Below are 14,838 nucleotides of genomic sequence, written 5' to 3'. Positions count from 1 at the left end.
CGAGCCGACCTGGCTTTATGATTGTTGCCATAGAGACTAGCGCTAAAGTAAACAATTTTATAGCGATGTTGTGGCTAGGGACAAGGTCGCCCGGGCGCCGCCTGAATAACTGAGAACGCTTTAACTCTTTTCCTTTAGACTTGATGCGGCATTTTGATATGTAACTGTTGTCTCCTTGATCGATCTAGTTTGTGCTTGTCAATAAATCTCTTTGCTTAAGAAATCCATATCTCCTGGAGTTTTTGCGTTTATGAGTCAACCGATTCTCGGTATTTTCATTCAGCCACTGAAAAACGTGGTTTCAAAATCAAAGAATTTCTCTATGACATGAAATATTCATGACTAAATGAGCAACAATCAAAAGTTACAGTTCAGAAAAATAAAATATCCCTATTTAAGAATTTAACACTCAAAACTCAGCTATTCTGCTTCATCTGCACTGTTTGGGTCATTTGTTCTTGTTTACTTTTGATTCGTTCAATAGTACAAAAGAGTTATTATAGTACGAGGGAACAGTGGAAAGGCTAACAGGACAAAGATGGCGGACACTGAGGACATGCCCTCAAAATTTAACAGAGCAACCCTCCCAGTCTGTGAGTGGTTAACCTCATCATATACACTCTCATATATACAAACCACAAGCTATTGTTATATTCATATGTAGATTATTCTTTTTCCAACAATCCTTTCTCTTTCCCTCCCTCTCAGTAACATCCTGTCTCTCAGAAAAACTTGCAGCCAGACTGTGCTTTGTGTGCGCGTATCCGTCCACAAACATAATGGAGGGTGTCTACTTGGTGTTAAGAAGGATTGTGTGTATATATGTGAATGTGCATTTATGTGTGTAATGGATCTGATTCATGGCCAGCTGTAAATGTCTGTAATAAAGCTGAGCAGGCTAAGTGATGGAAAGCCCCAGGTGTGCGAGACTTGGCAGGGTCCTGGGAGACGTTGGCATTAGAGAGTGTATGTGTGTCTTTGTCCCTAAGAGGGAGATCAAAACTGTGAGTGAGAAGGGTGTGGGGTGTGTTTGAGATGTGTGTCAGAGACTGTGTGTGTGAAAAGGAAACAGATCTGGTGTTAGGTTAGGTGTGTGTGTGCACCTAAATGAGGGAGTTGAATGTGTAAAGTTCAATCAAAGTGTGTATGTGTGTGTGTTTGCCTCTGGCTCCAGTCTCAATCAATTTAGTAGCTGTCTATTAAAACATTGACAAAAAAAACCTGAGGTACAATTCTAACATTTAAAATTTTATTAGTCAATAAGTCATATGAATTTAATCCAACACTGCAGAACCTTTATAGGAGTGTGGGGGTTACTAAAAACAACAGGTTGCATGAAAGCAGGGTAACAGCTGGACAATGTGCCATCACATCACGAAAGGAAACTTTTAATGAGGCTATCCATTTTAAATGCGGGGCTAAGTAAATGTACTAGAACGCTTCTTTCTGCCCTAAAAACAAATCATCAGTCACACTGACTCTGGTTCAGTCAATGTGAGGTGTGTCACAGAGGTAAGCCTCTATACGCCAAATACACCATAAGCTCCAAAACTACCAGCCTGTACTGCAGACAGGATGGATAAAAACATCTAACACGGTGTAAAATCATCTGAATTTCCTTTCTAATGGTTGCAATTAAAGTGGATATTTGTCCTTTCAGGAGAAAATAAGACAAAATTGCTCAAGTATGTCTTATTGGCTGAAACTGTAAGGAAGGCTGAGCTAGAAACCAGTTCATGTGTCTCTAGGACGCTTAGTGGAGCACTTCTAAACTATAGCTTAAGCAACACAGTATGGCAGGGTGAACGTGAGCATATTGTACCCGCTGGTTGGAGTATTTCGGTACATTTGAGTTTGTCAAAACATTTCATTGTTCTGCAGGATGATCAGACAAACACACATCCACTGTACTAACAGAACAGAAACGACAGACATCCTGACAGGACTAAACAGTGAAGTCATGCACATCCCAAGTCTCACTGTAGGCCGTGTGCAGGCAAGCAGGTCTGGGTAAAAGGCCAAACGTCTTACCTGAGCAGGTGAGTTCTTGCATGCGTGCAGCAGATGGCTCCCCTGCAGGCAAAACATGTCAATGTGTAAACAATGGATCAGTCCAATTAGTCTGCTGTCATTAGCTATCATTCATCTGCTGCAAGTTAGTCAGGAAAGAACCTAATATTACCACAGCAACTAATAACTGCTACAATAGCTACTAGATTTTTAAAGACTTTTTGAGCTTATGAAAGGGGAATTTTTTTAAAATTCAATGATGGGCTTTAACAAATAGAGTAAATATAATAGCGTGGTGGAAAGTTATCACTACAGTAACCAATTCTGTTTCCATGCTACAAAACAAATATTCTAGGCCCATCTCACCATCACTGTGGAGTGTTTTCCATTCCCAGGTTGCGGCGTCCAACTCCACTGGCTACGCCGGTGATCTCACATATTCTTGCTAGGACACCCAGTCAGTCACATCTTCAGACCTCTTATTTATGGCTTCAGTCAGGAGCTGGTGGTTCTTGAAAGAAAGCACGACAATGCTTGGCCATGTTCCTCAGTGTTTCTCTGTGAATGGAAAAGATATGCATCAACTGTTTGGATCAAAGAGTTTTGCTTTGTGAAAACATCCATAGGAGAAATGGCTGGTTCGCTGGCTTTCAAGATCATCAATAATCGAGCTGAAATCAAGCAGAGAACGACATCTGACAACGCTTGTCCATATGAGAAATGACTCAAGAGTGTGATCATGGTGGCTATTTATATGACAAATCCTGGACCACAGCAGCACTACTATACTGTAGTTTCATCTGCTGCCCACATTCAGACAATTTAACAGTGACATACAGCACACAGAGAGACCACAGTCTGCTTTTTCCATCACTGCACTGTGAGAAGTCAGCAGCTGTTCACAAAAGGACTCAATCATATTGAGTTGGACTGCGAGTGTGTCGCCATCTAGAGGACAATAGGCAATCTTGCACTTAAGCGATTTGTACAGTTAATATAGCTATACTATTACAATGTACACAATTGTGCATACACTTAGTAGAAAAATCACACTGATGCCGTGATATTATGTAATTGTTCTTTTCATGAAAGTCAAACATGAGGTGAATCCAGGTGAAAGCTTTTCCCTTATTGATTTCACTCATTAAATAAATGTCTATCATACAGGGAGTAGTGATAGATGGACACTAGCAGGCATGAAACAACACGGATGTGGATATGGAAAACAGTAATGGCTCTATTTTCATGTGAGTGTCAGTTTTCTGCCACATGTGCACAACTGTGTCGGATAAATTTCATAATGGAAGAAACAAGTATTTTGTTTAAAAAGCCCAGTTTGGAATAAAAGTTCCTTGTAAAAGCAAAATCTAACTGAGTAACCTAAGTAACACAAAGTAAACTTGCAACAAAGACCACATATTTATTTTTTATCTTATTAATAACAACTATTACACATAGGAAACAGCTGACCACCAGACTTTGAATAGATCTGGAAACATGAATGCAATCCAGAAACAGACATAAATATACATAAAGAAGGCTGCTGTTTCTGCACATAAGAAATAAATGGAACCACTTTACCGTTTTGTACCAACAGCTGCGGGATATCAATCAAACTGTGACTTTGGAAAGCTGCTGCTGATGTAAACTTTACAAAATTAACAAAAATTTAAGGCTAAATCTCTGTCCAAAGATGCGTTTCTTTTTTATTTTGTTTTGTTTTCTCTTTCAGTACCACTGCCCACAATTACTTTTAATTGTCTGCAGCTGTGACTGCCCCCTCCACTTGCACTGCACTGTGGGACAATAGTCTATCAATTGCACACTCAAAAATTAAGGGAATTTATTATTTGTACTGACATCTTTCAGTATACTTAATCTGTCACTTTTTAATGTGCACACTACAAATCCAAATAACACATTTGGATTCTCATTTGAAAAGAGTTTGTTTTTTAAGAGGGATGAGGGAGCCAATGTGATGGGGCCCCGAACGCATCACGGACTCCACCATTCTCACTGTGCATTGCTGCCTGCACGCTGAGCTGTGTGTTTAAATTCACAAAATTAAAAAGTGCATTTCCTACCTGCTCCAGGGCTGCTAGTGTGTGGCTGAAACTTGACCTCTGACACCTCTGGATGGACTGGCAGCAAAAAGTGGATGAGTGCTTCAGTAAGCACACTCTTTTCTGTAGTGGAAGTCAATTTTACTCCTCTGCCAAGTATTAAAAGGCAAAGATAAACGGTGCCAGCTGTTGGATTACTTTTGGTTTTGACCTATTTGTTCAATACTAAAACCCTGCTGAAGTTCTCTTGAGCAAAACATTTCTCCCATGCACGCCTGGCTCATTTACAGTGCTGTGGCGCCATCAAGCGGCACAAATCCTGAAGTGCTACATGAACAGCAAGAGGGGTGGAGACAGAAAAAAAAATCCCAAAGAAGAAAATTCAAACGCTCTTCCTGGAAATAGTGGAGAACCCGCCACAACTTAACCACATGACATTTCAGAAAGAAAATGCGACACTCCTTCCTCCAACGCCAGCGAGCACGCATTTCACCCAACTACCCGCGATTTAACCCTGAATCGCTACAATATCACAACCTCGCGTTACATATCACACCCACGCACGCGATCCACCGCCTTTTTCATGCATTTATAAACCTGAAACCGAGATCAACACAAGGCGATTGCGACATCACCAACTCCAGACCTACCTTCCCGTAAACTATTCCTTCCTTACCGTAAAAACATGACATCACCCACTCCAGTTTCTACACGGATTTGGGGGAAACAGACACATCCGTATTGAACTGCTGCAGTATCCAAACTTATCTTCCATATTTGTGTAAAGTTAGAGCTGTGTATCCTATTACACTGTGTTAGCAATTACATAACACCATTGAATCATCCCCTCATGCAAATTCACTCATAATATAGCTTTCTGTTTCGGATGCAGTGTTGCTGCTCTGCAAAATCCTGACTTTACACGACTTGATTTAATCTAAGTCTCCAACAGTGACACTAACTGTACAGTGGCTTGCTTTTTTTTTTCTTGCTGTACCGTTGATCGTGTCCTTTAAGATTTATTACAGGATGAGGATACTGTAGTTCGGGTTGTTTTCAATGGAGTCTCATTCTGGCTCTTCCCTGTTATAATTAGGTAACAGCACAGCCTCACATGTCAGCGTGCATGCCTGATTTGCGTTTTACTTACCTTTTATGAGCCATCCAAAAAAAAAATCTGCTGGGGAGGTGCCGTGCTGACTCTCGCGGTTAAAACAGTGTAATAGTGGAAAATCTGCAAAGCAGTCCATCTCATTTCCCGGCCACGGATGACGCAGCCCCCTAAAAGCCCTCTTCCAAAAAAAAAACAAAAAAACCATGAAATCCCATTCAACATCCATAACGGGTTTAGGTGCAAACGTCGACACGGGGAGCACTGTACACGCAGATAGATCACAGCCCAGGCTGGCAAAATGGGAATGTGTTCGCCCATGGGCAAGGCATGACGGATCACTCGTCACTGATCTTGCATCTCTGCACAGTCATATCGCCTGTCTAAATGATTGCACAGCTCTTTTTTTTTCCTCTTCTGAAGACCATCTGGTAAAAATTCGCCAGCTCCTGTAGCCTCCGAGGCAGCGGGGGTTGCAGTAGGCACGGATTCCCTAATCATCCAAAAACACAACTGATATCCATTTCATGAAGAGGAACGGTCCACCGCGATCTGAGCAGGCAGTCCTTAAAGAAATTGCGCAGTTTTTATTCCATTGAAACGGAGACTCTTTCCCTTCTGTCCCCGTTGAAAGGCTCTTTCCCTTCCTCCTCCTCCCTCCCTCCTCTCTCTTTCTCTCTCCTTCTCTCTTCCCTCATGCAGGTTTATTTTCGGTGGAAGAGTCTTGGACATTAACTGCCCCGCCTCCACAGTCACTGGCAAACACACTGTAAAACTTGCCCAAATTCCATTATCAACTACTATTCAACGAGGAACAACTGGACACCAGGTTTTCCCCTTGTTATATGTGGTTCAAGAGTCAAGCTCTCAGTTGGAGGTAGTTACTAAAGGGCCAAGAGCCACTTGAGGAATCAAAAGTTGTGCTTTGGAGATGTCTGGAAATCTTGTCAAGTCTCTGTCATTTCCCAAGAAACTGAAAGCTAGGGAAGGAGCATGTTGGGTAATCAAATTAAAGCACAAGGCAAACCCATCAAGGCTAGTAGCTCCTAAATACAGATTCAGTAAACAGCAGATTAGTTTAATTTCAGTGATAATCCATTTCATAGGCGGCAGTATAATCTCATTAGACATTTCAACTTGCTTATCCTCTATAGTAAGAGACAACATTTTCAAAATAGCAAAAAGGGGTTTATAGTCTGCAGAGAATATAGTTTTCATAAGTCCTTTACATGAAAATATTTGAATTCTCTCATCAGCGACGTTCAAAAAAGTGTCCAAAACATTCCTCAAAACATAGGAATTTTACAAGAGGTCCTTTTACTGTTACTAAGTGGATACGCAGATGGATACTGTATCACGGTCCTGGAACACTCCATTCTTCTTCAATTATTTGACAGGCAAGTTCATCGCCACCCCGTAACAAATAAAGTTTCCATACCACATTTACATTCTGCTGCTTTTCAACTGAAGCTTTTATCCATAAAACACCTACCCAAGTCTGATATTTTTGTTACACGCAGGCCTGAGAATAAGCCTATTTGAATTTGAATTCAGCATGTTGCTTTGAGTGCCCCCCTCCATCTCCCACCCAACCAGAGACCACCAGTGTACATGCACACACACAGAAAGAGAGAGAGAGAGAGAGACCTGGGTCTGATAAAGAGGCTCTTAAACCCTGAGGAAGTCTGTGTTTGGTCTTTCAGGGGGACAATCCTTAAAGTCTGAATACAACCTTGAACTCAGGCCCCCCTCTCTCTGGTTCCCCTCTCTCATTACTGGACCATTCTTCCTCCCGGCTCACTTTCTCCAGGGTCCTTCTCTTGTTTTTCTCTCCCTCCCTTTTCAGGAGTTTGGGCTGAGTCCTTTCCATTGGGGAAGTCCGGGCCTTCTCTCCCACAACTCTGAGCGACTCCAAACGTCTTGTCTGCAAAGCTTCATTAGAATTCATTTGTTTGAATAGGTTCATTTCTCCTTCAGTCGCTCCCTCCCTCTGTCCTCTTTTTCAGCTTGAGGGAAATGTGAATTAGCATAAAAATATCCCTTACCTCACCTTGATTAACCGCATTGTCTGCATGTGTGCCTGCGTGCGTGCGTTTCTCGCTGTGTATCTGGGTGTGTCAAACCAGGGATGAATCTAATTTTCAGGAAATTAAAATATTCTTTGGTTTAAAGATGTAAAACTACCAGAAACAGACTTTTGCTTAAAAATTTAGTGATTTGCATTTTCAGGTCTGTCACATCAATAAATGTGCAAAACCAGAAAATAACATATTATGCAATTAAAAATATTGCCAATGATTATAATTTGCTGGGAATTTGAATTTGAAGATGAAAGTATTTTGCATATATTTTTTTATAGCCAAGTCCACAACTGTCTTCGTACAAGTGTGTTGTCCATTACTGTATGTTATGTTAATATACAGCAGATCACAATGCGTAACAGCTTATCAGATTACAAAGGAATTCAACACAGCACAACAGACACTTACATGACCAGAGTGTGTGAGTGCGTGCATGCGTACGTGTGTGTGTGTGTGTGTGTGTGTGTGTGTGTTGGTGTGTAAGTGTCTGTGTTTAAGCAGGGTAGAAGGGGGTCAGCATGGAAAGACTGATGCAGGTCTGTGGAGAGGAGTGAATCATCTGTCAGCAGACAGCAGAGAACAGACGAAAAAAAAAAAAGAGAAGACAGTTACCTTGCCAGATTTGTGTCAGACCAACTTCAAAGTATCAAACAATGACTCAGTCCATTTGTTGCTAAACCCCAGGTGTGAAAGTCTAGAGAAACTGTGCATTAATGTAACATTTAATTTCCTGTCTATTGCAGCCTTGTGGCCTTTTAAAACTGAAGGTCACAAATACGGATGACATCATACAATATGTGTCCAAGAAAGAGTCAAGAATTAAGTGTCAGAGGCAAAGCGTGGGGAGACATGTTTGAAACTTTTATAAAGTGTATACAAAATAATAACATCAAAACAATAAATATTAAACATTAGTAAAATCATGTGTCAGAGTCAATGTGTGTGAGTGTGTGTGTGTTAAGGCCTTCAGTTGTCCAGGCTCATGAGAAGAGCGGTTCCTCTCTTGATCCAGTGGTCTGGGGTCACAGCTCCGGATTTCAGTTCAACAGCGACCACGAAAGATGCTCGGCCTGCCCCGCCAGAACGGACAGGGAAGTAGTAACATGGACACAGGTACATACCTACGCACACAAGAGACAGAGGCATAGAGCTGAGACAGTGAAACCACAGGGCATGACATCACAGACTATACACGAACAGATGGCGAAAACAAGAGATCAAAGATGAATCATTTCAAATAAAATCAAATAAAACATGATGGAAGATGGAAAGATAGTCAGTTGGACTGAGTAATGAAATCCATGACAAAGCCCTCTTAAACAGCTCACTCTTGGCCATCTTCTTGCGGTTTTCCACAGGTTTGAAGTGGATGGTGGGGATGGGACAGACCATCTGCATGGGTTCAGCCTCCAACAGACATGAGTTCTTCTTATCCCAACCGGCGCCCTCCAGGTACAATCCTCGAATGAACACTCCGTCCTGGACATGGGAGAGGCAGGGAGGAGGGGGCATGAGTGGAGAAACGAGGAAGAAGAGGGAGGGAGTAGGGAGGGGAGGGAGTAGGGTGAGAGATACAAACACTTGTTTGGAGGTGACATTTTGCATACAGCTTTGGAAAAAAAAAAAAAAAAAGTTTATGTTAGACAGCCATGCCAATTAGGTAACGAAATTGAGAGAGGAATGGAGAGGGAGGGGTGAAAACGGGAAATGGGAGGGCTGCAGCGGAGGGGAAGGAAAGAGGAGAGAGGGAAGAGGCAAAGAGAAAGTTAGAAAAAAAGAGGATAGGAGGAAGGGAATAGGAGAGGAAGAAAAAGAGTGGGAGAGGTGGAAGGGAGAGGAGACTGGTGGGTCACGAGGGAGAGAGTAAGGGAAGAGAAGGGGCAAAAAATGGTGAGATGAGGGGCTAGAGGAGGGAAGAGAGAAAAGACATAGGAAGAAAGAGGGAAGGAAAATGACAGAGGAAAGGAGAGAGTGGTGTGAAAGGAAAGAAACAGTTTGCACAGAAGGAAACAGAGTCAGAGAGCTAAAAAGAAGCAAGAGTGAAGGAGCACAAAAGACAGGAAGGGCTGGAAGTGTGCAATGGTTTTGTAATAGCAGGATGAGGGAAAATGGGAAAGGGGGAGGCACAGAATAGTTGATGCAGAGGGGAATAAAATAAGATTAAGGGTGAGTGAGAAATGAAGAGTTACAATGACAGCGATTTTGGAGTGGGAGTAACAAGACAAATGAGCACTTTCCCTTACTGTCAAAATTTGGATGGTAAACTTGCTTCATAAAAACATTAAAATGCGAGAGTGAATTTGAGAAATGGGAAGAGAGAGGCACAAAGTGGTGTGCTGCTTTGAATGAAAATAAGTTTTTTAGAAAAAAAAACACACTGAGTCAATGTTTGGGTAGAAATGAAAAATGTGATGGAAAATGGTGATGACAGCTGAAAGCTAATGACTCAGAAAAACTGGTCTGATGGTAGGATTATGTGTACGGAGTCACCTTGGGCGGGTAGAGGAGGTTGCTGTCATCTACAGTTGACACTATAAATTCCCAGGACAGCGTGTCCACTGATATCTGCAAGAACAGATTAACACAATGTTAACTGTTGGATGGACAAGATGTTACTATTACTCAACTAAACGCCAAACAGGGACATTTCTATTCATTTCAATGGAGCATATTAGAATTTGTTTTACCAAATATACAATATAACTGACATCTGTTAGATAAATTAATAGTTTCTGTATGTAATTTAAAATGTGCTGAAATTGTTGTTCTCATGTCTGTGTGTGCCTGCCTCAACAAGTGTGTTTTTTTGTATGTATCACTGTAGCTGTTCTTCAATCAATCTTTTAATCGTCATTGAAAATATATGACCATCAATAAGATGAGATAAAACAAGCGGTGTTTCCTAATGTGCTGTTTCACTGTGTAACTGTCTCTATGCCTGTGTGCATGAGATCGTGTGAACTCTCACGTTGTGTTGTCGAGCAGAGGACTGCAGCACAGCAGTGAGGAAACCGTTGGGGAAGGTGAAGCCAGAGAGCCAGAACAAGTTGGGGGGCTGGGCCGTCTCTGCCCAGTGTGCAAACTGATCGACTCGCTGGCAAAGATCCCTGGTCCATGCTGCCAGGGGCTTCAGAGAGGGGTACGCCTAGTGGACAGAGAGAGTGACGCAAGGGAGAGTGTGAAAGAGAAATGCATGGAAAAATTACAGTCATTTCATGCTCCCAGCTGATGACAGCTGTAGATCTTATCAACACATGTAGAGGGATGCAGGAGGGGTGAGGGAGTCATAATTGTGTGGAAATTCACAAATAAAGTGTGGACTTAGTTATGGTTAAATCCTCTTGATAATACAACTTCTGCTGTTTTGGTTGATTTTATATTATGTAATCAATAGACATGATTTGTATGGAAACACAGATGATTCATTGGAATCTACAGTAATACAAACACGTCTGCAGGCTCTGAAGGATAATGTATGTAACAATTAATGTGAGCAATCATATCTAGTTTTATTTTCTAGCACACAAAAGTAAAGGATATAACATATTGTGAATTTCTACACATTTGTTTCCAGGTTGTAGGTAACAATCATTTCCATTATCAGTTAATCTATTATACATTAAAATAATGAGATGCCATTTACAGCTTTACAGAGCCAAAAGCTAAAACTGCAAACATTATCTAAAAGTTAAAAATACAAATGTATTTGCTGTTCATATACCAAAGCAAGGACATCCTCACAAAATCACTAACACATTTTCTGTCAGTCAGCTAGCAGATTCACAAATGTCCTTGTTAAAAACAGCAATTACACTGACAGTCCCGAGCAGAACTGCTGGCACACACAGTCCCTGCAGTTCTCTACACTTTAGGAGAGCAAATAATAAATCTTAACAGCATGGGAGCAAGGTGCTGCAGATTACAACACCTGTCATAAGTTTAACTGTGAAGCCTCTGCTTTTAAAATGGATAGCTAATATTAACACATGATTATGTGTTTCCTGCTTTGTCTGATTTAAGCACTGCCTTAATGTAAGGTGCCATGGAGCACTGCCATTAATCTGCCAGTGGGTCTACAGTGGTCCTCTGTCACAGCCAAAAAGAAAAAAAAACAACTATTGCAGGGGGAGAATTGTAAGTTCATTGAGTTTCCATCTGTCATTTCAGTGTTTAACTCAAGAATACTGATAAAACTAGATCTATTCTGAGTTTTAGTACTACAGAGGATATTATTTGTGCCTTGCCTTCATCACATCGAAACTGACGTACATATCACCATTCTCTTGTTAAAGAGAACCATCTTTTGGGGCTGGCCTGGTGATATCTAGCCTGGTATTAAACCTAATTATGAACTTTTAACCACAGCAGATCCTGTATATCTATCTTTATACCCTTATCCTTATGTTTCTTGCATATAACTTGTATATTTCAACTAATATTTCTTATTTACACTATTCTTACATTTTAACACATTTATAGATCCCATTTCCCTGCATTATTATTTACACCGTTGTTATATATTGTAGTATAATACACATATTTTATTTTTCTTATAGTTTCTCTATGCTATACATATTTTTCTATTCTAGAATGTGAGCAACAGTAACATGACCCGATTTCCCCTGGGGATCAATGAAGTATTTCTGATTGTGATTCTGATCTTCTTGGCTGGAGGTTAAGTGAGTGGGATTCATGCCTGTGCAAATCAGGCAGACAGACTGGGTGTTTTGTTTTGAATTACTTTTCACATCTTACTTTTGTTGGAAGGTTGTCAAAAATGATTTTATCTCGTGCAAATTCGTGTTTATATTTTATGCTTACTGTTGTTTGTTTCCATAATGTGCCTGACACTCATATGCAGACACAAGCTAGGTGGGTGCACAGCCTGGGCTAAAGGCCTGGAGAGCAACCAACAATTTAGACTAATATACACAACCTAACAAACCAAGCCCTAATAAAAACAAACATATGGACATTTGAGCACAAAGACACACACATGTACACACTTATGTGGTCTAGGAGGATGAAAGCATTTTTGAACGTTTGCCATCCAGAGGGGACTGTCCATACCGACTCTGCATACAGTGACACATGCATAACCTCTCTACATTCATATAGCAGATCTCTTGGAAATCTCGTACATTCACCTATGCTGTACAGCCACAAAACACTCACACACACTCATGAAGAAATCAGATAGAAAATGGCCGAAGACAGAGAAGCAGGCAGGTCAAAATTAAAGCCACGAGTCTGTGAATAAGGACGACAGCAAGTCTATGAAGGGATGCTGTTGCTGCCTGGACCAGATGAGGCTGAAAATATAGAGAGAAAAGAGAGGTCAGAAAGGATGGAGCATAAGATAGAAGATATAAAGGGAATGAGATGCAGAGTGAGGGAGACAAAATAAATACTGAGTGAACCAAAGTATGCAACTTGAGAGAAAAAGAGAGCAAGACAAAGTGAATGAGAGGAGATGGGTGGCTGCCAGAAATAGAATGAGACTGAAAAAAGAGAAAGCGAGAGAGAGTTGTCTAGTTTACAAGTGGCCAGTAGAATAGAGAAGCTCAGCTGGAGGCAGCAGACCTAATAGTTGTCCAATACTCCTATAAAAGGAAATAGATCCACACACACACATACACACACACATGCACATACAATACATCTAGCAGTAATAAGCCTCTGGCTAGAGCACAATGAGCTCAGGGTCTTTTTAGGAAAGTGGAGCAGGCCTTGGAAGGTTTACTTTGCTTATTACACTACAATTAGTCCACAGACGCTGGCTTTGTTCAGCCACTGAGGACCAAGGTATGCTCCACCTGATGAAGAGCCACTCACACACACATACACGCACACACACACACACACACACACACACACACATCTGCATACATACTTTAATACACAGTCCATAATAAGAATCAGACACTTGAATATAAACACGGACTGCCCTGAATGACCCCTACTCAGTGGACACACACACACGCGCACACACACACACGCGCGCGCACACACACACTCACACACACACATTCCACTGACTCATACACTACACACAAAGACACACACACACACACACACACATTCCACTGACTCATACACAACACTCACACAAAGACACACACACACACACACACACACACACACACACTTGTAGCCAGAATCTTTTCGAGCCCCTTGACCCAGGCTGACAGCACCCTGTGTTCTCTCTCCACTGTAAAGAGAGGTCCAGTGATAATGAAGCCAGAATGGAGCGTTCGGACAGAATTACAGCTGGAATGCTGCCAGAGCCCCATCACCCTCTGTGTGTGTGTGTGTGTGTATGTGTGTGTGCATGTGTGTATCTGTGTGTATGTGTGTGTCTGTGGTTGGACAGAGGAGAACAATAAGTGTGTGTCTGTGCAGCCAGGCAGAGTGATGGATAAATACGCCTTTACTAACAGACCAGTGAGTCAGTACAGAGACAGGCCTACAGCTGTTTGACTGGCTGAAGGGAGCAGAATAGATTTGGGCAGATCAGACCTAATCACAAAGATCAATACACAAAAGTCCTGAATGACTGAACTCTGAATGCTCTCTGTTAGATGGCAGCACTGTACTTGTTGTACAGAGAAAGACCGTAAATGAAATCAGATTAAGTAATAGAAAAATAAACATAGTTTTCTATCTGTATTAAAATACTACCTGTGACCGTCACAAAGAAATGCTCAGTCAATACTAGATTATTCAGTACAGTAAAGTGTGTTCTAGTCTGTGTCTACCCACTTCATGAAGTGAGAGAAAAGGAAGGTAGCAGGTGCAGTCTCACCTCTCATTCTGCATGTGTACTGTATCTCATATGCAGTCTAAAAATATGCATCACGCATACGGATGTATGTGCATCATTTAAATATTATTAGAAGTGAGAAATTAAGTATTTAGTTTAGAATTAAAATAAGAACAAAAAGTATTGCTTCTGCACAGCAATCACACTAATTAAAGCATAAATATGTTCTGTAACCTCAAAAGAACTTGTTTGATGTTAGATGTGTGGGTGTGTGTGGGTTTATTGTGGGTGGTGTGTGTGTGTGTGTCTGGCACCTTCTCCCACAGCGGTGGCACACGGGCGTCATAGATGCAGTGGAAGGTCTCCTCCAAGCTGGATGACATCACCACTAAGCCTTTGATTCCTTTCTCCAGCTCCACTAAGGACGAACTAGTACACAAACATAAACAGTTAGAGTAAGAAATCTCTTACCTTTATCCCCTTTTGTCGTAATGTATAGGGTAGTATTTAGTATTGACAGTACTCAGACATACAGATACAAAGAGGAACACTGTCTCCCTCAAACTGTTTTTGACATACTCAGCAATGACTGGGTGATGAACTGTGACTGTGACTGTTTTCTGAGGGAACCAATACAAGCGCTATTATTTAGCCTGAGTTGTGGTTCCAACAAGCCTTAAGACATTTGCATGAAGTTCATTTTGTCCACTTCCTGTTTTTGCGTCGCTTGTTGCCTCTTTGCATCTTTGATGCTGGTGCCTCCTTGTGTTGCAGATTTGCCTTGAAAATTACTGGTTTGTTTTGATGTAT

The 14,838-nt window shown here is 41.3% G+C and overlaps 2 protein-coding genes across 7 annotated transcripts in view; both read right to left on the bottom strand.

Moving 5' to 3' along the window:
* The window catches only part of kdm6ba (lysine (K)-specific demethylase 6B, a), a 102,313-nt gene extending 96,463 nt beyond the window's left edge, over window positions 1–5,850 (bottom strand). For 2 of the 3 annotated variants that reach the window (XM_042400337.1, XM_042400342.1), the window contains exons 1-3: window positions 5,224–5,850; window positions 2,377–2,568; window positions 2,032–2,073 (exon numbers count right to left, since the gene is read on the bottom strand). The gene's annotated coding sequence lies outside the window, so the exon portion shown is untranslated. Of the gene's footprint in view, window positions 1–2,031; window positions 2,074–2,376; window positions 2,569–4,094; window positions 5,184–5,223 lie in introns of those variants that run through there. The other variant, XM_042400338.1, reaches the window with a different exon arrangement.
* A 2,255-nt stretch (window positions 5,851–8,105) lies between these two features.
* Window positions 8,106–14,838, bottom strand: part of dnah2 (dynein, axonemal, heavy chain 2) — a 63,811-nt gene continuing 57,078 nt past the window's right edge. For all 4 annotated transcript variants that reach the window (XM_042400333.1, XM_042400336.1, XM_042400334.1 and 1 more), the window contains 5 exons: window positions 14,343–14,457; window positions 10,234–10,410; window positions 9,756–9,830; window positions 8,594–8,744; window positions 8,106–8,386 (listed from right to left, as the gene is read on the bottom strand). In XM_042400333.1, coding sequence (XP_042256267.1) covers window positions 8,232–8,386; window positions 8,594–8,744; window positions 9,756–9,830; window positions 10,234–10,410; window positions 14,343–14,457 — 673 coding nt within the window. In that variant the 3' untranslated portion in view covers window positions 8,106–8,231. The remainder of the gene's footprint in view (window positions 8,387–8,593; window positions 8,745–9,755; window positions 9,831–10,233; window positions 10,411–14,342; window positions 14,458–14,838) is intronic.

Source organism: Thunnus maccoyii, chromosome 22 (genome assembly GCF_910596095.1).
Source record: "Thunnus maccoyii chromosome 22, fThuMac1.1, whole genome shotgun sequence".
NCBI lineage: Eukaryota > Metazoa > Chordata > Actinopteri > Scombriformes > Scombridae > Thunnus > Thunnus maccoyii.
This window is presented reverse-complemented; position numbering and strand designations above follow the sequence as displayed.